This window comes from Scyliorhinus torazame, chromosome 10 (assembly GCF_047496885.1).
Source record: "Scyliorhinus torazame isolate Kashiwa2021f chromosome 10, sScyTor2.1, whole genome shotgun sequence".
Classification (NCBI taxonomy): Eukaryota; Metazoa; Chordata; class Chondrichthyes; order Carcharhiniformes; family Scyliorhinidae; genus Scyliorhinus; species Scyliorhinus torazame.
In genome coordinates, this window is record NC_092716.1 from 214,843,456 (window position 1) to 214,866,871 (window position 23,416).

General features: G+C 51.3%; 1 protein-coding gene across 2 annotated transcripts in view; it reads left to right on the forward strand.

Moving 5' to 3' along the window:
* Positions 1–23,416, forward strand: part of LOC140384555 (circularly permutated Ras protein 1-like) — a 119,963-nt gene that overhangs the window by 65,119 nt on the left and 31,428 nt on the right. For both annotated transcript variants that reach the window (XM_072466357.1, XM_072466358.1), the window contains exons 9-11: positions 6,387–6,476; positions 7,715–7,866; positions 13,790–13,871. In XM_072466357.1, the coding sequence (XP_072322458.1) occupies positions 6,387–6,476; positions 7,715–7,866; positions 13,790–13,871 (324 nt within the window). The remainder of the gene's footprint in view (positions 1–6,386; positions 6,477–7,714; positions 7,867–13,789; positions 13,872–23,416) is intronic.

Consider the following 23,416-nt stretch of genomic DNA (forward strand, 5'->3'; position numbering starts at 1 on the left):
CCATCATTCTCTCCCTCCCATCCAGGGGTTGAGCTTCATATAATTTTTTATAAAATGTCTTGAACACTCCATTCACTCTCTCCGCTTCCCGCTCCATCTCTCCTTCCTCATCCCTCACTCCCCCTATTTCCCTCGCTGCTCCCCTTTTCCTCAATTGGTGTGCCAGCAACCTGCTCGCCTTCTCCCCATATTCGTACTGTACACCCTGTGCCTTCCTCCATTGTGCCTCTACAGTGCCCGTAGTCAGCAAGTCAAATTCTACATGTAGCCTTTGCCTTTCCCTGTACAGTCCCTCCTCCGGCGCTTCCGCATATTGTCTGTCCACCCTCAAAAGTTCTTGCAGCAACCGCTCCCGTTCCTTACTCTCCGGCTTCCCTTTATGTGCCCTTATTGATATCAGCTCCCCTCTAACCACCGCCTTCAGCGCCTCCCAGACCACTCCCACCTGGACCTCCCCATTATCATTGAGTTCCAAGTACTTTTCAATGCACCCCCTCACCCTTAGACACACCCTCATCTGCCATTAGTCCCATGTCCATTCTCCAGGGTGGGCGCCCTCCTGTTTCCTCCCCTATCTCCAAGTCTACCCAGTGCGGGGCGTGATCCGAAATGGCTGTAGCCATATACTCCGTTCCCCTCACCTTCGGGATCAACGCCCTTCCCAGCACAAAAAAGTCTATTCGCGAGTAGACTTTATGGGCATAGGAGAAAAACGAGGACTCCTTACTCCTAGGTCTGCTAAATCTCCACGGGTCTACACTTCCCATCTGCTCCATAAAATCTTTAAGTACCTTGGCTGCTGCCGGCCTCCTTCCAGTCCTGGACTTCGACCTATCCAGCCCTGGTTCCAACACCGTATTAAAATGTCCCCCCATTATCAGCTTTCCCATCTCTAGGTCCGGAATGCGTCCTAGCATCCGCCTCATAAAATTGGCATCATCCCAGTTCGGGGCATATACGTTTACCAAAACCACCGTCTCCCCCTGTAGTTTGCCACTTACCATCACGTATCTGCCCCCGTTATCCGCCACTATAGTCTTTGCCTCGAACATTACCCGCTTCCCCACTAATATGGCCACCCCCCTGTTTTTCGCATCTAGCCCCGAATGGAACACCTGCCCCACCCATCCTTTGCGTAGCCTAACCTGGTCTATCAGTTTCAGGTGCGTTTCCTGTAACATAACCACATCTGCCTTAAGTTTCTTAAGGTGTGCGAGTACCCGTGCCCTCTTTATCGGCCCGTTCAGCCCTCTCACGTTCCACGTGATCAGCCGGGTTGGGGGGCTTCCTACCCCCCCCCTTGTTGATTAGCCATCCCCTTTTTCCAGCTCCTCACCCGGTTCCCACGCAGCTGTATCTCCCCCAGGCGGTGCCCCCCCCGCCCATCCCCTCCCATACCAGCTCCCCCCTCTCCCCAGCAGCAGCAACCCAGTAATTCCCCCCTCCCACCCCCCCCCGCTAGATCCCCCGCTAGCGTAATTACTCCCCCCATGTTGCTCCCAGAAGTCAGCAAACTCTGGCCGACCTCGGCTTCCCCCCGTGACCTCGGCTCGCACCGTGCGACGCCCCCTCCTTCCTGCTTCTCTATTCCCGCCATGATTATCATAGCGCGGGAACCAAGCCCGCACTTCTCCCTTGGCCCCGCCCCCAATGGCCAACGCCCCATCTCCTCCACCTCCCCTCCTCCCCCCATCACCACCTGTGGAAGAGAGAAAAGTTACCACATCGCAGGATCAGTACATAAAACTCCTCTTTTCCCCCCTTTTTAACCCCCCTCTTCGCCCCCCACATTCGCCCCACCACTTTGTTCAAACGTTCTTTTTAATAACCCGCTCATTCCAGTTTTTCTTCCACAATAAAAGTCCACGCTTCATCCGCCGTCTCAAAGTAGTGGTGCCTCCCTCGATATGTGACCCACAGTCTTGCCGGTTGCAGCATTCCAAATTTTATCTTCTTTTTATGAAGCACCGCCTTGGCCCGATTAAAGCTCGTCCTCCTTCTCGCCACCTCCGCACTCCAGTCTTGATAAACGCAGATCACCGCGTTCTCCCATTTACTGCTCCGAGTTTTCTTTGCCCATCTAAGGACCATTTCTCTATCCTTAAAATGGAGGAATCTCACCACTGTGGCTCTGGGAATTTCTCCTGCTCTCGGTCCTCGCGCCATCACTCGGTATGCTCCTTCCACCTCCAACGGACCCGCCGGGGCCTCCGCTCCCATTAACGAGTGCAGCATCGTGCTCACATATGCCCCGAACTCCGCTCCCTCCGCACCTTCAGGAAGACCAAGAATCCTCAGGTTGTTCCTCCTTGCGTTGTTCTCCAGTGCCTCCAACCTTTCCACACATCGTTTCTGATGTGCCTCATGCATCTCCGTCTTCACCACCAGGCCCTGTATGTCGTCCTCATTCTCGGCTGCCTTTGCCTTCACGACCCGAAGCTCCCGCTCCTGGGTTTTTTGTTCCTCCTTTAACCCTTCGATCGCCTGTAGTATCGGGGCCAACAGCTCTTTCTTCATTTCCTTTTTGAGCTCTTCCACACAGCATTTCAAGAACTCTTGTTGTTCAGGGCCCCATGTTAAACTGCCACCTTCCGAGGTCATCTTGGTTTTTGCTTGCCTTCCTTGCCGCTGTTCTAAAGGATCCACTGCAATCCGGCCACTTTCTCCTCCTTTTTTCATCCGTATCCAGGGGGGATTCCCTTCTGGTTTACCGCACAGTGTTTTTAGCCGTCAAAATTGCCGTTGGGGCTCCTATCAAGAGCCCAAAAGTCCGTTTCACCGGGAGCTGCCGAAACGTGCGACTCAGCTGGTCATCACCGCACCCGGCCTGAAGGGCCCCTTTTAAACTGCGAGTGGACGAGTGAGCCATGCAAAATGTCAGGGACATCAGCAGGACCAGCAGGTGCCAGCGGCCAAAGGTGAGCTGCCTTCGCCACCCAAAAATCCCACCCTCTAACTCTTTAAAGAGCATGTTTTATAATCTCTTTAAAACATCGGATCCCTTTAATGAGGTGTGACCCTTAAATTCCACTAAGGCTGTCCTGATCCCCTGTTGGAATTTCAGTGGGAACTGATAGATCACACCAAGGGAGATGACATAACAGTTTATTTTTAAACCTTGTATTCCAGTTCTCTGTAAATACCAGGTTGTATCCATCAAAAACCTCCACCTTGCTAAACTTTCCCAAATCTGCAATTCCCAGTGTGTTCTCTACAACTATTCTAGGATTTGCGGGTGTGATTGACCCCTTTAATACAGGAACCAAAATAGAAAAACTGTTTTTTGCAAAATCGCTGAGGAGCAGGCCCACAGGTGGGCCGGGAGCACTGACAGTCAGGAAGCTGAAACGTCTCGGTAATGCCAGCTGACTGCAGATCCCATCCCCGGAGTAGGAGAACTCTGGGGCTCTTGGAAATGCCTCTGCAGTCACAGGCAAGCCTTGAGACATTCACAGCCACAGAGAAACTGATAGAGGAGGATTGGGCCTATTATCTGGGCCCAGGCCCCTTTCCCTGTATTTTCTACTGTACGAGCTCAGACGCACAGAAATTTGGAAGCTGGGTTCTCATCATCAGGAACTATTTGAAAAAAAGATGGTAATGTGGAGGCTGAATGCAAGTTCTGTCTCACTAATTATCACATTTAGCATTATTTATTTTAGCTGCACAGATGACATAATATTTCTTCTGACTGTTTTGAAAGCTGCAGGGGAGCGATTCTTCGCTCCTGCGCCGGTTGGGAGAATCGCCTGAGTCGCCAATTTTCCCACGACGCCGGTCCGACGCCCTCCCGCGATTCTCCCAAGCGGCGAGAACGGCCCCGTCAAGTTCCGCGCGGCGCAGGCCGGAGAATCGCCCGAGACACCCAAAATGGCGATTCTCCGGCACCCCTGGTATTCTCAGGCCCGGATGGGCCGAGCGGCCAGCCCAAAACGGCGGGTTCCCCCCGGCGCCGTCCACACCTGGTCGCTGCCGGCGGGAACAGCGCGGGAACGCTGGGAGGGTGGCCTGCGGTGGGGAGGGGGGGGGGGGGGCGGGGGGATCCTGCACCGGGGGAGGCCTCAAATGCGGTCTGGCCCGCGATCGGTGCCCACCGATCATCGGGCTGGCCTCTCTGAAGGAGGACCTCCTTTCTTCCGCAGCCCCGCAAGATCCGTCTGACATCTTCTTGCGGTGCGGACTCGGAGAGGACGGCAACCGGCCAACCTGCGCATGCGTGAGTGACGCCAGTTATGCGGCGCCGGCCGCGTCATGTATGCGGCGCCCCCTTTATGCGGCGCCAAGGCCTGGTGCGTGTAAATGACGCGGCGCCGCTCCTAGCCCATTATCGGGCTCTGAATCGTTTGGGATAGGGGCCGTTTCGCGCCGTCGTGAACTTCGACGGCGTTCACGACAGCGCGAACACTCTGCCTCCATTTCGGAGAATCCTGCCCCAGATGTCTCAGACTGCAGAAACAAACTATTCTGCCATGGGACAACGAGGGGATTTCTTGCATTTCTCAAGGGGCAAAATGTCATTTTAATTACAGAAATAGAACTGTAAGGAGTTTTCTGGTTTTGGTTTTAATCAAAAATGACTTTCCCGATAGCTTGTGAATAGGTGCACTTTGCGGTGTGATCCTGAGTTCAACCCTTTTCTCCAATGTATTGTCTGATCTCAGTCAATTGGATCTGAATCAGTATGGGTAGCTGCTGTTATTTCTAACCAAAAGTGCATGAGCGTATCTTTATATTTGACACAATAAGGCACAACAATAGAACAAATAGAAAGCATCCTATCTGGCTGCATCACTGCCTGGTATGGCAACTGCTCGGCCTAAGAACACAAGAAACTTCAGAGAGTCGTGAACACAGCCCAGTCCATCACCCAAACCTGCCTCCTATCCATTGACTCTATCTACACCTCCCGCTGCCTGGGGAAAGCAGGCAGCATAATCAAAGACCCCTCCCACCAGGCTTACTCACTCTTCCAACTTCTTCCATTGGGCAGGAGTTACAAAAGTCTGAGATCACGCACGAACAGACTCAAAAACAGCTTCCTCCCCGCTGTTACCACCCTCCTAAACAACCCTCTTATGGACTGACCTGATTAATACTACACTCCTGTATGCTGCACCCGATGCCGGTGTTGTGTATTTACATTGTGTACCTTGTGTTGCCCTATTATGTATTTTCTTTTTATTTTATTTTCATGTACTAAATGATCTGTTTGAGCTGCTCGCAGAAAAATACGTTTCACCGCACCTCAGTACACGTGACAATAAACAAATCCAATCCAATATCCCATGATCAAAAATCTAATTGACATTCACTGTCCAAACTTGGGCTGCTAGCATAACTTAATCCCCGTGACACGATCCCTGGTTCTGTAAACTTCTTTTCTGAAATTTTCCAGTATCACCCTTTAGATAACTTTTGGTATCAAAGGTTCACAGCCACGACTACTCACATAGCTGGGTCCTGACTTCAGTTGGGTCTTTGCGTAGAAACCAGGCAAAGGAGGAAGGAGAACAATAAACAAAGCAGGACAGACCAGAATCTGCCCACCTTCTTTGTTGTTGGCAGCAGATTTGGGTTCACTATTTGGTCAGTGTATAGGCCCCACAGCAATGACTATTCAGCTCAGCAAGCACCTGAGGATAATGTTAGCTGTTTTGGTGTAAAACAGACAATATCGTCCATTGTATGCCACACTTGATTCATTTTTCCATTAAAGTCAGTGAAAGGAGATATAAAAAGAGCTGGAGGATGAACGTCACCTGTTTCATATTCAAATTACCCCCAATTCTTTTGAAACCAGAACTCAATCTACCTCATCGTAAATCCATCCCACCCATTTAATATCCTGAAAGCTTGTTCTGTATAAACATCCTCTAATTCTTAAAATTAAACAAGAAATACTCAAGAATATTGAGACCCCTCTACTGATTACTTCACCATTCATACCTGGCCTGTTGTCCACTACAGACAACACTCCCAAGGTTGCAGCATCACAGGGGCCTTTGCATAGCTTGGGATATTTGATCAACTTAGTCTCTATTTTAATTTATAGAACAATAGGTGTTCATGTTTTTACAACAATGAGTGATGTTTAGAAATACGCTTACGCAGTCATGTCATCCACATTGGAATGAAGAATTTTCAGCACTGTAGAGATGGTCTGGGCCTCATTAAAAATAAAGCAAGTTTTAGGGGAATAATTCACCCTGCAATATGAAATAAACAGAATGGAGAACTCCCCCAGGGGCAGCTGATATATTTTGTGATGTTCATTATTTCTCATTGCTCTATGCCTTTGATATCGGAGAGCCAATATTTGGTATGGCCTAGTGCAGAAACTGTTGTGCATCATTGGTTAAACTGACCACACATTTTCTTTGCTACAGAGTGTTCAAGAAGCCATCTTGAGATCTTTGAATCACATGACACAAACCAGTCCGCAAAAGCGAGTCGCCTTGGTTACATTTAATGATGAGGTATAGTGACATTTAGGAAATAATGTGGATGGTACAGTGAACAAGTAAACAGACATAGATTGATGGGTAGGTATATCAGATAGCAGAGTTTTCTGGATGAGAGATATATACCAGACTGTCTTTCCAGCCTAAGGAACTCCCAGTTTGAAAGTGCTCCCTTCAGCAACCATTGCTTGTTAACACTGCTTCTTAGAAATAAATAGGTGTAGTTATGGGGTGTACCATTAAATGGAAAATAAATAATACGTATCAACTCAGATTTACTTTTCAAGAATTTTCATTGGAGAGTTGAAGTTTTAAGTCAAGGCTGAAATTTGAATACAGAATTGAGATCCTTGGCCTGTGGGATCATTTCATACTGAGGTCTAACACTAATCTCAAACTTAGTAAATCAACACTTGAAATGAAATGAAAATCGCTTATTGGCACAAGTAGGCTTCAAATGAAGTTACTGTGAAACGCCCCTAGTCGCCACATTCCGGCGCCTGTTCGGGGAGGCTGGTGCGGATAAATGTTTTGTTTTGGGATAAATATTTTGTTTTGAGTGCGCTTGGTGAAATGGATATAAATTGCATCCAAAATTGCGTCCATTTTGAAAAGTGTTCTTTTTCATTTCATTTCCTGCACAATCGAATGCAAACTCTTTCATGGTAAATTAGCACAATCAGGCAGTGTTTTAAAATGTAATCCTTCCTTGAAAAAATTTCTTTAAAATACTCCTTGATATACAGTATTTAAAAGTGGTAACCTGTGCAATTTGATTAATGTAGCCGGGTTTAATCACAATTTAAAAAAAAATCATAGTATCAATTCACCATCTGTGCATAATTAGATATTAAATTACTGAAAATTCTTTTAGAGAAAAAGAACCATTTGCTACTTACGTTCAGGTAGTCAGTAAATAGAAAAAATCCAAGTACCCTATCTGAAATGTTTTATTTGATATCCTTGAGTCCGAAAGACCCAGGTTAATTTTTAAAGTGCCCTCAAAACTCTGCTAATGAGGGCAATTAGTGGAAACTTCCAATGGTGATGATTTCATTCTGGGGATTTGGACAGTTTTGTGGGCAAAGTCAATCGCTAGTGCAATGTATTTTAAACTAACTGAAAAGTTGGGGGTAACTCTAGTGATGCTGAATGTCACTTGCACTTAAAATCCCACCATCAATTGAGCTGAGCAAACCAGAACAGTTGAGCAAAAACTCCAGGTCTTATTAAGTACCTCTTCTTCTCTCCAGGTAACAATCTATGGGGATGGTCTGTGTGAGCCCACAAGGCTGAGTGATTATCAGCTATTGGATTCTGACTATCTAAAGACAAGAGGGAGAGAGTATCCTGTCCCACGATGCATTGCAGAAAGCCTTCATGCACTAAATTACCGGGTCCATGGGTAAGTACTGCATTAACTGTTCACTAATTGAACGTTGAGTACAATTGAATGGGCACAAATATTCTTTTTTTTTGCAATTGGCTTGTCCAATGTAATGAGAGCACAGCCCCCTGCTAGGCAGAATTACTCCGTGTGGTGGTATGTATTAGGGGTAATACGGTACACCATGAATGCCAAGGAGCTATTGGAGGACAGATGCTGGGTCCCGATTGGATCTGCCGCCTACTGGGCTCCACCCAGATAGGCGGGGTATAAGAACCCGGTTTACTCCCTGCAGCTGCATTCTGTGACTGAGCTGCTGGGGAACGAGTCTGAACAAGTCTGCTCAATAAAGCCTCGATTGAAGTTCTCTCCGTCTCGCCTCGTGTGTGATCGATGGTGCTACAATTTATTGAGCAGACTTAAAAAGGAATATGGAGCTCCGGATCGCCCCGGAGTGCCTGCGAATCGGCCCCCAAGCAGCTAACGCAACATCGGCGTTTAAGCACTGGCTGGCGTGCTTTGAGGGATACCTCCGAACGGCCCCCGGCAGACCAACAGAAGACCAGAAGATGCAGGTCCTGCATTCCAGGGTGAGTCCCAAAATCTACTCACTCATCGAGGGCACGGAAGAATTCCCAGAAACTTGCGGAAGGAGATCTATATTAGGCACGTCAACCAGGTCTACGCATGCTGCCAGCTTGCGACGAGACGACAAATCCCCGGGGAATCGCTAGACGAATTCTTCAATGCTCTTATGATCCTGGGATGAAACTGCAACTGCCCAGCGGTTACGGCGAACGAACATACGGACCTCCTGATCAGAGACGCTTACGTAGCAGGTTTGGCATCGTCGCAAATTCGCCAGAGACTTTTAGAGAAAGACTCTCTCGGATTCACAGAGGTACGGGCCCTTGCAGCCTCCCTCGACGTGGCCTCCCAAAACGCCCGTGCCTATGCCCCCGACTGTGCTCCGTGGACCCCCACCGCGACCGACCCCCCGGCACCCCCCACCCCTCCGCAAGCGTGCGCAGCCAGAATCCCAGATCACCCGGGGGGGCCCCGCTGCTACTTTCCGCGGGCAGCCAAAACACCCCCGCCAGCGCTGCCCGGCCCGCTCGGCCACCTGCAAAAGCTGCGGTAAAAAGGGGCACTACGCAGCAGTGTGCCAGTCCCGTGGGGTCGCCGCTATCTCCGGGGAACAAACGGGACCACGGACTCAAACCCCCCCCGCCCCCCCAGCGACCCATGGGCGGCCAACGGGCGCCGCCATTTTGGGCCCCGGACACCATGAGGGGGGGACGGGCGCCGCCATCTTACTACCCACGGGCCGCGTGCGATCCATGGGAGAGGCCATTTTGTCCACCCCCGGCCACATGCGACCCATGGGAGCGGCCATTTTGTCCACCCCCGACCGGGTGCGATCCATGGACGCTGCCATCTTGGTTGACGGGCAAGGACCCCAGCGTGGACAGCTCCACACTGCCTGAAGACAACGATCTGATGCACCAATCATGTTTGGCATCGGTGACCCTCAACCAGTCGCGGCCCCGGACGCTCCAGACGGCAACGACAAAGGTGCCGGTGAACGGGCACGAGACGCCGTGTTTGATCGACTCAGGGAGCACGTAGAGTTTTATTCACCCGGACAGGGTAAGACGCTGTTCCCTTGTAATTCGGCCAAGCACCCAAAACATTTTCCTGGCGGCGGGGTCCCACTCCGTTGCAATTAAAGGGTTCTGCATCGCAAACCTAACGGTGCAGGGGAGAGAGTTCAAAAATTACCGGCTGTATGTCCTTCCCCACCTCTGCGCTCCCACCCTCCTGGGGTTGGACTTCCAATGCAACCTCAAGAGCTTAACATTCAAATTGGCGGCTCTATACCCCCACTGACTATCTGCGGCCTCGCGACACTCAAGGTCGAACCGCCCTCCTTGTTTGCGAACCTCACCCCGGATTGCAAACCCGTCGCCACTAGGAGCAGACGGTACAGCACCCAGGACCGGACGTTTATCAGGTCCGAAGTCCAGCGGCTGCTGAAGGAAGGCATAATCCAGGCCAGCAATAGTCCCTGGAGAGCCCAGGTGGTAGTCGTGAAGACCGGGGAGAAGCAAAGGATGGTCGTAGACTACAGTCAGACCATCAACAGGTACTCGCAGCTAGATGTGTACCCTCTTCCCCGCATATCCGACATGGTCAATCGGATTGCACAGTACAAGGTCTTCTCCACCGTGGACCTTAAGTCCGCCTACCACCAGCTCCCCATTCGCCCCGGTGACCGCAAGTACACTGCCTTCGAAGCAGATGGGCGGCTATACCACTTCTTAAGGGTTTCATTCGGCGTCACGAACGGAGTCTCGGTCTTCCAACGGGAGATGGACCGAATGGTCGACCAGCACGGTTTACGGGCCACGTTCCCGTACCTCGACAAAGTCACCATCTGCGGCCACGACCAGCAGGACCACGACGCCAACCTCCGCAAATTCCTCCAGACCGCTAACGCCCTCAACCTCACCTACAACGAGGAAAAATGCGTGTTTAGCACCGACCGTCTAGCCATCCTTGGCTACGTAGTGCGTAATGGAGTGATAGGCCCCGACCCCGAACGCATGCACCCCCTCATGGAGTTCGCTCTCCCCCACTGTGCCAAAGCCCTGAAACGCTGCCTGGGCTTCTTTTCTTATTACGCCCAGTGGGTTCCTCAATACGCAGACAAGGCCCGCCCACTAATCCAGTTCACTACTTTTCCCCTGTCGACAGAGGCCCGCCAGGCCTTTAGCCGCATCAAAGCGGATATCGCAAAGGCCACGATGCGCGCCATCGACGAGTCCCTCCCCTTCCAAGTCGAGAGCGACGCGTCCGACGTAGCTCTGGCGGCCACGCTCAACCAAGCGGGCAGACCCGTGGCCTTTTTCTCCCGGACCCTCCACGCTTCAGAAATTCGCCACTCCTCAGTAGAAAAGGAGGCCCAAGCCATAGTGGAAGCTGTATGACATTGGAGGCATTACCTGGCCAGTAGGAGATTCACTCTCCTCACTGACCAATGGTCGGTAGCCTTAATGCTCGCTAATGCACAGCGGGGCAAGATAAAAAACGACAAGATCCTGCGGTGGAGGATCGAACTCTCCCCCTACAATTATGAGATCTTGTATCGCCCCGGAAAGCTGAACGAGCCGTCCGATGCCCTATCTCGCGGCACTTGTGCTAACGCACAAGTGGACCGTCTCCAAGCCCTCCACGAGGACCTCTGCCACCTGGGGTCACTCGTTTCTACCACTTCATAAAGGCCCGCAACCTCCCGTACTCCGTCGAGAGGTCCGTACAGTCACCAGGAACTGCCAAATCTGCGCAGAATGCAAACCGCATTTCTTCAGGCCAGATAGAGCGCATCTGATAAAGGCTTCCCGTCCCTTTGAACGCCTCAGTTTGGACTTCAAAGGCCCCCTCCCCTCCACCGATCGCAACACGTACTTTCTTAACGTCGTTGACGAATACTCCCGTTTCCCCTTCGCCATCCCCTTCCCCGACCTGACCGTGGCCACGGTCATTAAAGCCCTATGCACCATCTTTACACTGTTCAGTTTCCCCGCCTACATCCATAGCGATAGGGGGTCCTCCTTCATGAGTGACGAGCTGCGTCAATTCCTGCTCAGTAAGGGCATAGCCTCGAGCAGGACGACCAGCTACAACCCCCGGGGGAACGGGCAGGTAGAGAGGGAGAATGGAACGGTCTGGAAGATCGTCCTACTGGCCCTACGGTCTAGGAGTCTCCCAACTTCCCGCTGGCAGGAAGTCCTCCCGGATGCCCTTCATTCTATCCGGTCCCTGCTGTGCACCACCACGAACCAAACGCCGCACGAGCGCCTCCTTGTCTTCCCTAGGAGGTCCGCTTCTGGAACGTCACTTCCGACCTGGCTGGCAGTCCCGGGACCCATTCTGCTCCGGAAACATGTGCGGGCACACAAATCAGACCTACTGGTGGAGAAGGTACATCTACTCCACGCAAACCCGCAGTACGCCTACGTGGCGTTCCCAGATGGCCGACAGGACACAGTCTCTCTGCGGGACCTGGCGCCCGCCGGAGTTTCCCACACACCCCCAACACCAATCACCTCCCCCTCACTCCCGCCGATGCACCCCACAGCCACCCCCTTCCTGGGGGGATCGGTTCTCCTCCCAGGTCCAGGAGTAAGGAAACAGAAGGGGACAGCACGATGCTCCCAGAGTCGACCGGACCCAAGCCAGCACCACCACTACCACCCGGGCTGAGACGATCGGAAAGGGCGACCAGAGCACCATCTCGACTCATCGAATCGACTTAAGATGTATATAATTCAGTGGCCCAGTAAAGCGGTATTGTTGTAAATAGTTAACGCTGCTAATCGGGTAAAATGTGACTAATTCAGTGGCCCAGTAAAAGCGGCATGGTTGTATATAGTTCAATGGTTAAGGCACCGACCCTGTAAACCCCTACCACCATACCACCCACCACCCCGCCGGGTTCTTTTTTAACAAGGGGAGAATGTGGTGGTATGTATTAGGGGTAATATGGTACACCATGAATGCTGAGGAGCTATTGGAGGACAGATGGTGGGTCCCGATTGGATCTGCCGCCTACTGGGCTCCACGCAGATAGGTGGGGTATAAGAACCCGGTTTACTCCCCGCAGCTGCATTCTGTGACTGAGCTGCTGGGGAACAAGTCTGCTCAATAAAGCCTCGATTGAAGTTCTCTCCATCTCGCCTCGTGTGTGATCGATGGTGCTACACTCCGAAATATTCTCCCACAGCCAGGATTGAAGGAATAGCCAAGGTTTCAAAGGGCCACCTGTGTACATTCTCAGAACGCAGTTTACTAGAAACTAATTTTGTTCAAGAAAATGGAAGCAAGGGAAAACCATGTAGTTTAGCCTCACTTTTTTCAAAATTCAATCTCACCCTTCCTCATTTCTTTTTCTGTTATAAGTGCATTTCCTTTGCCCCCTGTTTAAAAATCAGACAGGGTATGGGGTAGGAAAATGCAGTAGGAACCTGTTCATATAAAAGCTGAAAGGAACCTGGAGTAATTTTCCCAGCATAATTGTACAGGAGCAGATGTTTAGGAGCATTCATACCTAGTTGGATACTGGGCTAACAGTGTTTGAATACTAGAGCTGGAACTTCGGTGAGCCAAGCAGCCCATTCTTGTCTTTGGGCCTTTTGTGGTGGACATCCAACTAACCACAGGAGACCCAGGGACAGGTTACAATAGTTTATTTATTATTCAAGCATGGAGGGAACTACCCCAAAGATATCTCTGGAGTTGCACATTCCTCTCATACAGCTCTCAGCTCTCACACACATCTAATACAACTCTAATTCAGCAATCACAGGGACAGAAAACACAACTCTCTCCACCAAGTCACAGATAGAGACTGCTTATTACAATTAGTCAGTACACAGAACATTGTTTAAATTCCAATCTTGTCTACATATCTTTTAACTAGCGACTGTATGTTCTTCAAACAAGTAAACAACCTTGCTGGCGAGTTCTGCTGATTTCAAGCCCTCGATAGAGCATTTGACTAGCTCTTACGGCCTGGCTGATCTAGATCCTTTTGTTCTGCATCTTTTTGTTTGATCCCAACTTTTTTGCTGAAGTGACTGACTCCTGTTGGGATCCAGCTCTAAATGGACAAGTTACCAACATAGCAAGTACATCTGAAAGCTGGTTTGATAGCATAGGCCATTCACAATCAATGTCAATCCTGGCTTCAGATAATGTACATACGCTGCACAGCAGCAGTCTCTCGGGTGAATGGGAACACGCTGGCTCTTTTTTTTTCTCTCTTCCTAGACAAATATAGGTCTTGTACTTGACCAGCCTCAGTTCAGAAAACTCAACACAGGCCAGGACAGAGCTGTGCTTTATCTTGATGATCTCCTGTCTTTATTAATCTCTACAGAATGCGAGAACAAGGTGCAACCGCCCTAGGTCCAGCTGCACTTGTCTCGGTGTCAATAGCATCAAAGAAACCAGGGTCAAAGGTGAGTGACATGACATTTATAATTTAAGTAATTGTGGATCAGAATCAAAACTATAGGAAGGAGCTGGAGTCAGCTTGATGCTTTCAAAGAGTTAACAAGAGCCAAATGGCTTCCTTCTGTACTATCAGAATTTTATGACTCTAATTTACATAAAGAACAAATATGTTATTTTAACTTGTGGGCCAAACTTTCTGGCCATTCACGTCGGTTCATACCAGAACCTACCGGTACCACTGATGGCGCACTCCCGCCGTGTGTTTCCCGGCAGCAAGTAGTGCATTCAATAGGAAACCCCCTTGACAATGGTGGGGTCTTCTGGTCCACATCTGGCGGGTAGCGCAGAAACTCTCACCCGTAATCTCATGAAAAGGCTAGATTTTATAAATTTGTTTAATGCTGGTTTCCATCCAACATTGGTCGCGACCTTGAGCCTGCATCAGGGGCCACCGATCGGCGGGCCATCGCGACCTGGGGGGGACCCTACCTCCCTCTGCGCGGGCCCGCTGTGTGGCTCCGCCATGCCAGCGGCGCCCGCACCGAGGTGGGATGCCGCAAGCATGCGTGGACCGGCTTGCGGCCGCCGAGCGCATGCGCAGCCGTGCGGTCTGGCTAGTCAGGGCCCCACCAACAGCCAAAGCTGCGGGACGCACGCCGGGGCCCTGCCAGCCCCCTGGAGAACGGGGAATCACTCCGGACCTTCGAGGAAAATGTCCGGAGTGATTCTCGCCCGTTTTCTGGTGGGTGTGGGGACTTAGACTCCAGAAGGGAGAATCCTGTCACAGATTCTCGCCAGAGAAATCGCGTTTCCCAATTATCCCGGCCCCTCGCCGGCTTGGGGGTGAACTTCATTCTTTAATACACTGGGATGGATTTAAATGTTATTACCGCACCAACCCCTGCCTCCAAATGATCCGCCCTCACTAAATATTCATCGTGTCAGCGAGGTTTACAATTGGTTTGGCTAGGCGTGAGACGATCGAGGGGATCCCTCGGGGGCACAGAGGTAAGTATAGCCCATGGGGAAGGGGGGGTAGAGACACATGCTAGGGCACTGCCAGGTTGGCACCCGAGGTTAGGGGAGGGAGACAGGGCTACATTGGAAGGGGCGATAGTGGAGCAGGAGATAAAAGATGCGATTGTGAGGATAGTCGGGGAAGGTGGCAGGGCCGGATGGGTTTCTGGTGGAATATTTACAGCTGATGGTGGGGATGTTTGAGGAGACGATAGGGAAGGGGGTGTTACCACAAACTTTGGGGCAGGCATCGATTTCCCTGTTGCTTAAAAGAGATAAAACTCCGATGGAGTGTGGGTCGTATTGGCCCATATCACTTTTAAACGTGGGCACAAAGATATTGGCGAAGGTACTGGCAGGTAGGCTAAAGGAGTGCCTCCCGAAGGTGATAGGTGAAGATCAAACAGGGTTTGTGAGAGGAAGGCAGCTCTTTTCGAACATTAGGAGGGTATTGAATGTGGTTATGGTACCGGCGGAGGGGAAGGAAACAGAGGTGGTTGTGACATTGGACGCCGAGAAAGCGTTTGACTGGGTAGAATAGGGGTACTTGATGGCAGTTCTGGAGCGGTTTTGGATTGGAGCAAGATTTGTGGACTGGGTAAAGCTACTGTATAATGAGCCGAGGGCGAGTGTCCGCACAAATAACATCAGCTCGGAATACTTTTCTCTTCACCGTGGGACTAGGCAGGGATGTCCTATGTCCCCCCCTGCTGTTTGCACTCGCGATTGAGCCATTGGCCATTGCGTTAAGAAGTTTGGGTATATGGAAAGGGATAGTGCGGGGGAGGGGGATGGAGCATAGGGTGTCCTTATATGCCAATGACTTGTTATTATATGTGTCGGAACCGAGTGTGTCAATCGGGAAGATACTGGAGCTGCTTCGGGTATTTGGGTCTTTCTCGGGGTACAAATTAATTCTAGACAAGAGTGAATATTTTGTGGTGTCTCGGTCGGAGCTGGGGGCAGGGGTGGGGGGGCTGCCATTCCGTATGGCAGGGACTCACTTTAGATACCTGGGGGTGTAGGATGCTCGGGATTGGGAGGGGGGGCTCCATAGGTACAACATTTCTACTTTGGTGGGGAGGGTGAAAGCTGATCTGGCAAGGTGGGATGGTCTCCCTCTGTCACTGGTGGGTCGGGTATAGGCAGTTAAAATGAAAGTGTTGCTGTGATTTCTGTTCATTTTCCAATGCCTGCTGATTTTCCTGCCAAAGGCATTTTTTGGAGAGATTGAAGGGATAATTACCTCATTTATATGGGATGGGAAGATGGTCAGAATTAGAAAGGTGCTACTATAGAGAGGAAGGCAGGCAGGGGGTTTGGGTCTTCCGAACATGATGTATTATTACTGGGCGACGAATGTGGAGAAGGGTCAGAAGGGTTGACTCCCAGTGGATCAGAATGGAGGAGAGTTTGTGTCGGGCATCGGCATTGAAGGCGCTAGCAACAGCACCGCTCTCGATAGCCCCGGGGAAATACTCAGGGAGTCCGATAGTAATAGCTTTGTTGAGAATTTGGAGGCTGTTTCACCAGCACTTCGGGTTGGAGCAGGGTCAAGGGAAATGTCGATTCAGGGGAACCATAGATTTGAGCCAGGGACGTTGGATGGAAATTTTCGGAGATGGGAGGAGAAAGGAATTAGGACCCTAAAAGATTTCTTTCTTGTGAGTCGGTTTGCAGGATTGAAGGAGCTGGGAGCGAAGTATGGGCTGGAGCAGGGGGAAATATTTAGATATGTGCAGATTGGAGACTTTGCCAGGAAGGAGATACAGAGCTTCCCGGTAGACCCGGCCTCCACATTGCTGGAGATGTTGACGACAGGGGGGCTGGCGAAGGGGGTAGTGTCGGTGGCTCACAGGGCTATTTTGAAAGAGGAGAAGGCACCGCTGGATGGGATCAAGGCAAAGTGGGAGGAAGAGTTGGAAGAGGCTAGGGAGGAGGGATTCTGGTGTGAGGTGCTCCGTAGGGCGAATGCCTTCACATTGTGCACGAGGTTGGGGCTGGTACAGCTGAAGGTGGTATATAGAGCTGTGGTAGTCACCACTAACTGTATTAGATGTATATTAGATGTAGTACGGTAAGACTCCTGTACTAGAGGTATATGGGTAAATCCCTGCCTGCTGGCTCCGCCCAGTAGGCGGCGTATAAATGTGTGTGCTCGCCGGTGCTGCTCCCATTCTGGCAGCAGCTACAGGAGGCCACACATCTTTGCTCAATAAAGCCTTGATTATTCACTACTCTTGTCTTTGTAGTAATTGATAGTGCATCAATTTATTGAGCAAAGATTTTAAAAAGGATGGAACTTCGCATCAAGTCTGATCGCCTACAGCTGAGCCCTCAAGCAGCCAATGCTACGTCCACTTTTGACCACTGGCTAGCCTGCTTCGAAAGCTACCTCCGAATATCCGCTGAAGAACCCTCGGACGCACAGAAGCTCCAGGTCATTTATTCACGGGTGAGCCCTGACATTTTTCCTCTCATCCGGTATGCGCCCCTTACGCTGAAGCAATGGAGCTCCTGAAAGGACATTACGTTCGGCCGGTCAACAAACTATATGCCAGGCACGTCCTGTCCACGAGATAGCAACTCCCCGGTGAGTCTCTTGACGATTTCTGGCGTGCCCTGCACATCCTGGCGAGGAACTGTGACTGCCAGGCAGTGTCGGCAGTCCAGCATACAGAACTTTTAATGAGAGACGCTTTTGTTACAGGCATAGTGTCGGCGTACATCCGCCACCGCCTATTGGAGGGGGGTACGCTTGATCTTGCGGGAACCAGGCAGCTCGTGAACTCGTTAACAGTGGCCTCCCGTAATGTCTAGCTGTACTCCCCTGACCTGCACGGCACCCTCATGGGCATCGTGGGCCCCACCAGCTACGGACCCCAGCCCACTGCAAGCCTGCGCCGCGCGGCAGCCAGCCAACCCCAGGGGGCCCAAATGCTACTTCTGCGGGCAGATCCAACACCCCCGGCAGCGCTGCCGGCGCAGAGCTCAACCTGCAACGGCTGCGGAAAGAAGGGACGTTTTGCTGCTGTGTGCCAGGCCCGGTCGGTCGCCGCTGTTTCTAGGCACAGCGTTCCTACACCCCCCACGTGGGGCCCGTGGGCGCCGCCATCTTCTTCTCCGCAGCCCACATGCGGCCCGTGGGCACCGCCATCTTTAATGCCGTCCGCCATGTGCGGCCCGTGGGTGCCGCCATCTTCGCCGCCATTTTGGACGGCGCCTCAGGACCCCTGCTCATCGAGAAGCTCGAGTGGCCGCTCAACACCTGCCACCACCACTGATCAGCCCAGGGCCTCCCAGCATCAGCCACAGCTCACCTCAAACACCCTCGACCAGTCCACGCCCCACAACCTCGCAACGACAACGGTGAAAATCGATGGGTACAAGACTTCCTGCCTTTTTGACTCCGGGAGCACGGAAAGCTTCATCCACCCCACTACGGTAAGGCGCTGCTCCCTCGCGGTACACCCCGTTAGCCAGAAAATCTCCCTGGCCTCCAGATCCCATTCCATGGACATCCGGGGGTACTGCATCGCGACCCTCACCGTCCAGGGCGTAGAGTTTAGCAACTTCCTGCTCTTCGTCCTCCCCCACCTCTCTGCTGCCCTGTTACTCGGCCTGGACTTCCAGTGCCACCTCCAAAGCTTAACTTTAAAATTCGGTGGACCCCTACCCCCCTCACTGTATGCGGCCTCACGACCCTTAAGGTCGATCCACCTTCCTTGTTTGCAAACCTCACCCCAAATTGCAAACCCGTCACCACCAGGAGCAGACGGTACAGTGCCCAGGACAGGACCTTCATCAGGTCGGTTGTCCAGCGGCTTCTGCGGGAAGGTATCATCGAGGCCAGCAACAGCCCCTGTAGAGCCTAAGTGGTAGTAGTAAAGACTGGGGAGAAAAACAGGATGGTTGTTGACTACAGTCAGACCATCAATCGGTACACACAGCTCGACGCGTACCCCCTCCCACGCATATCTGATATGGTCAATCAGATTGCACAGTACCGGGTCTTTTCCACGGTGAACCAGAAGTCCACCTACCACCAGCTCCCCATCCGCAAGGGGGACCGCCAATGCACTGTGTTTGAAGCAGATGGCTGCCTCTATCACTTCCTTAGGGTTCCCTTCGGCGTCACTTACAGGGTCTCGGTCTTCCAACGTGAGATGGACCGAATGGTTGACCGGTACGGACTGCGGGCCACCTTCCCGTACCTAGACAACGTCACCATCTGCGGCCACGATCAGCAGGACCACGACACTAATCTTCTCAAATTTCTCCACACCGCCAAACTCCTTAATCTCACGTACAATAAGGAGAAATGCATGTTCCACACCAACCGCTTAGCCATCCTTGGCTATGTTGTGGAAAATGGAGTTCTAGGGCCCGACCCGACCACATGCGCCTCCTCATGGAACTCCCCCGCACCCACTGCCCCATGGCCCTGAAACGATGCCTGGTGTTCTTCTCCTATTATGCCCAGTGGGTCCCTAACTATCCGGACAAGGACCGCCCACTCATTCAGTCCACAGTCTTTCCCCTGCCGGTTGAGACCCGCCAGGCCTTTAACCGCATCAAGGCAGACATCGCCAAGGCCACGATGCACGCAGTCAACGAGTCCCTCCCCTTTCAGGTCGAGAACGATGCATCGGATCTAGCTCTGGCCACCACCCTCAACCAGGTAGGCAGGCCCGTGGCCTTCTTTTCCCGCACCCTCCATGCCTCCGAAATTCGGCACTCCTCTGTCGAAAATGAGGCCCAGGCCATTGTGGAAGTTGTGCGGCATTGAAGTCTTTACCTTGTCATGTGAGAGTACCTTTAAGAAATGGATGTTTAAGCAATGTATCTTTAAGAAATGGAGCTGATCATATTACTGAAGTGATGTCAGAGGGGGGGAGCTGAGCTCACTTCTGCCTTTTGAGTTTCAGTTGGAGAAGGCAGCTGGGAGTGTCTGTGTATTTTGCTGTGAGCTGCATGAAGAAACACAGAGCTGGTCTGTTGATTTCTGCAATCCAAAGACTATAAATATATTGAATGTAACCTAATGTGCTCCTATTTTTGAAGGTTTGAAGTTTTTTGGATGTTTAAAGGAACAGTTTGAAGGTGTTGTAGTGTTGTAGTCTTTTGGGGTTATCTTTGAAGTAATGGGTGTTAAGATATTCAATGTATGTTTTAAAAAGGTTAACTGGAGTTCATAGAATAAACATTGTTTTGTTTTAAAAACCACTTGTCCATTTCTGCTGTATCACACCTGAGAGTACGTTGTGTGCTTCCCACACCACAATCTAGTACAAGTTGTGGGTCGGTTGAACTCCATGAAACAACTTTGGGGTTCTGTAAACCCGGACCCATAACAACCTGGCCGGCAGGAGATTCACTCTCCTCACTGACCAACGGTCGGTTGCCTTCATGTTCAATAATACACAGCGGGGCAAGATCAAAAACGATAAGATCTTGAGGTGGAGGATCGAGCTGTCCAACTATAATTATGAGATTTTGTATCGCCCTGGGAAGCTGAACGAGCCCCCCGATGCCCTATCCCGAGGTACATGTGCCTGCGCACAAGTGGACCGACTCTGGGCTCTACACGATGGCCTCTGTCACCCGGGGGTCACCCGGTTCTTTCACTTCATCATGGCCCGCAACCTGCCCTACTCCATTGAGGAGGTCAGGACTGTCACCAGAGACTGCCAGGGTCTGTGCGGTGTGCAAACCGCACTTCTACCGGCCAGATGGAGCGCACCTAGTGAAGGCTTCCCGCCCCTTTGAGCGCCTCAGCATGGACTTCAAAGGGCCCCTCCCCTCCACCGACCGAAACACATACTTTCTGAATGTGGTCGACGAGTACTCCCAGTTTCCCTTCGCCATCCCATGCCCCGGTATAGCTTCTGCCACGGTCATTAAAGCACTCCACAGCATCTTCGCCCTGTTCGGTTTCCCCGCTTACGTCCACAGCGATCGGGGATCCTCCTTTATGAGCGATGAGCTGCGTCAGTTCCTGCTCAGCAAGGGCATTGCCTCGAGGAGGACGACCAGCTACAACCCCCGGGGAAACGGGCAGATGGAGAGGGAGAACGGGATGGTCTGGAAGGCCGTCCTGCTGGCCCTACAGTCTAAGAATCTCCTGGTCTCCCGCTGGCAGGATGTCTTCCTGACGCGCTCCACTCCATCCAATCTCCTCTGCACTGCAATTAACAAAACCCCCCATGAACGTCTCTTTGCCTTCCCCAGGAAGTCCACCTCCAGGGTCTCACTCCCGACATGGCTGGCAGTTCCTGGACCCGTCCTCCTTCGTAAACACGTGCGGACCCATAAGTCGGACCCATTGGTCGAAAGAATCCAACTACTGCACGCGAACCCGCAGTTCGCCTTCGTGGCTCACCCCGACGGGCGCCAGGATACAATCTCCCTCCGGGACCTGGCACCCGCTGGATCCCCACCCAAAGCCCACCACCCGACACCCCCCCCCCCTCTGGTTGCCTCTGTGCCACTCACCCTCCCCCAGTGCACCTCACCGCAGCCCCTGCCCCAGGAAGATCCGTCCTCCCACTGGTTCCACTCAGGGGCAATGAAGACGAGGACAACACGCTCCTGGAGTCACCGGAGACCAAGTCGGCGCCCGGATCACCACCAGGACCAAGGCGATCACAGCAGAGGATCAAGGCCCCCAATAGGACTGAACTTGTAAATTTTTCCACCACCCCCGCCGGACTCTTTTTTTTTTAAACAGGGGGTGAATGTGGTAGTCACCACTAACTGTATTAGATGCATATTAGATGTAGTACGGTAAGACTCCTGTACTAGAGGTACATGGGTAAATCCCTGCCTGCAGGCTCCGCCCAGTAGGCTGCGTATAAATGTGTGTGCTCGCAGGTGCTGCTCCTATTCTGGTAGCAGCTACAGGAGGCCACACATCTTTGCTCAATAAAGCCTCGATTATTCACTACTCTCGTTTTTGTAGTAATTGATAGTGCATCAAGAGCACACCTCACAAGGGCAAGGATGAGCTGGCTCTTTGAGGGGGTAGAAGATGTGTGTGAATGTTGCAAGGGGCCCCCGCAAACCACGTTCATATGTTTTGGTCCTGTCCAAAGCTGGAGGATTATTGGAAGGAGGTTTTTCAGGTAATCTCTAAAGTGAAACTGGACCTGGGCCCTTGGGAGGCCATATTTGAGGTGTCGGACCAGCCGGGGTTGGAAACAGGTGTAGAGGTAGATGTTGTGCAGATGGGAGTCAATCCCTCTGACCCAGCCTTCGCCTCGTTGGTCGCCCGAAGGCGGATCCTGTTTGGATGGAGATCAACTTCTCCACCCTGTGCCCTGGCGTGGCGGGGGGACCTGCTGGAATTCTTGACTCTTGAGAAGGTCAAATTTGAACTGAGGGGAAGAATGGAGGGGTTCTACAATTCATGGGTGTTATTCATTCTGCACTTTCGAGAATTGGATTATATCAAACATTAGTGGGGGGTGGGGGGAGGGGGACTGTATGTGTTAATGGTGACTATGGGTGATTCCTGATTCCTTTTTGTTATTTGTTTATGTTAACATGGGGGCTAATGTTTGGGGGTTTGTTGGGATAGGATTGTTGTTATTGATATGGGGATTGACATTGCATTCGTTACTGATTATTGTTTATTGTTGGTGGGTGTAAATTTGGGAGAAATTGTGAAAAAGGAGGAGAATAAAAATATATTTTTTTAAATCATAAAGTGATCAGGGGTTATGGGAAAAAGGCAGAAAAATAGGGATAAGGAGCATGACCGAATGGCGAAGCAAACATGATGGGCCGAATGGCCTAGTTCTGCTCCTATATCTTATGGTATTTTGGAGGGGCTTAGTGGAAGCCACATGAGGGGGGTGGGCATTGATGTGTGGTGTGGGGGGAGCATCAGCTATACTTCTGCAGTGTATGTGGGGGGGGGGGGGTCAATGCTGTCAATGGATGGGGCGGGGGGGGAAATGGAACGGTGTCCAGGGTCGGTGATGGGGAGAAGGAAGCAGAACACCATCAAAGAGTGGTAGAATTAACCTGATTAAATTTAAGCAGTTTTCAGCCCACACCAAGAGCTTTTAAATCAAATGGATCAGGGAAAACACCATTGCGATGTGGGCTCACACTCATGATTCTTTCACACACTGCTCTCTATATCACTTTGCAACCAAGGGCAGCAAATGACAATGCTTTTCAGCTCTGCTGCCCTCTTAACAATGTCATGAGAATGTTGCTTTAAGAAATGGTTAGCTGCTCATGTTACCACAGTGATGTCAGAGTGTGGGTGGAGCTGAGCTCTGGTTCTGCTTTTTAGTTTCACTTTGAGATAAGCTTGGGTGTGTCTGTTTTGGTTTTGTTTTTCAGTGTGTTGCAGCTGAAGTCAGAAAAAGCAGCTGTACTGTTCATCTCTCTGCCATGAAGGACTATCTCTTGATCATTTAGTGAATTCAGAAGAATTATAAATGTTTTCAGTAGTGACTGTAAACTCTGATGTGCTTAGGTTTAAAGGTTTATTAAGTCTTCTGGGTGTTAAAAGGACAGC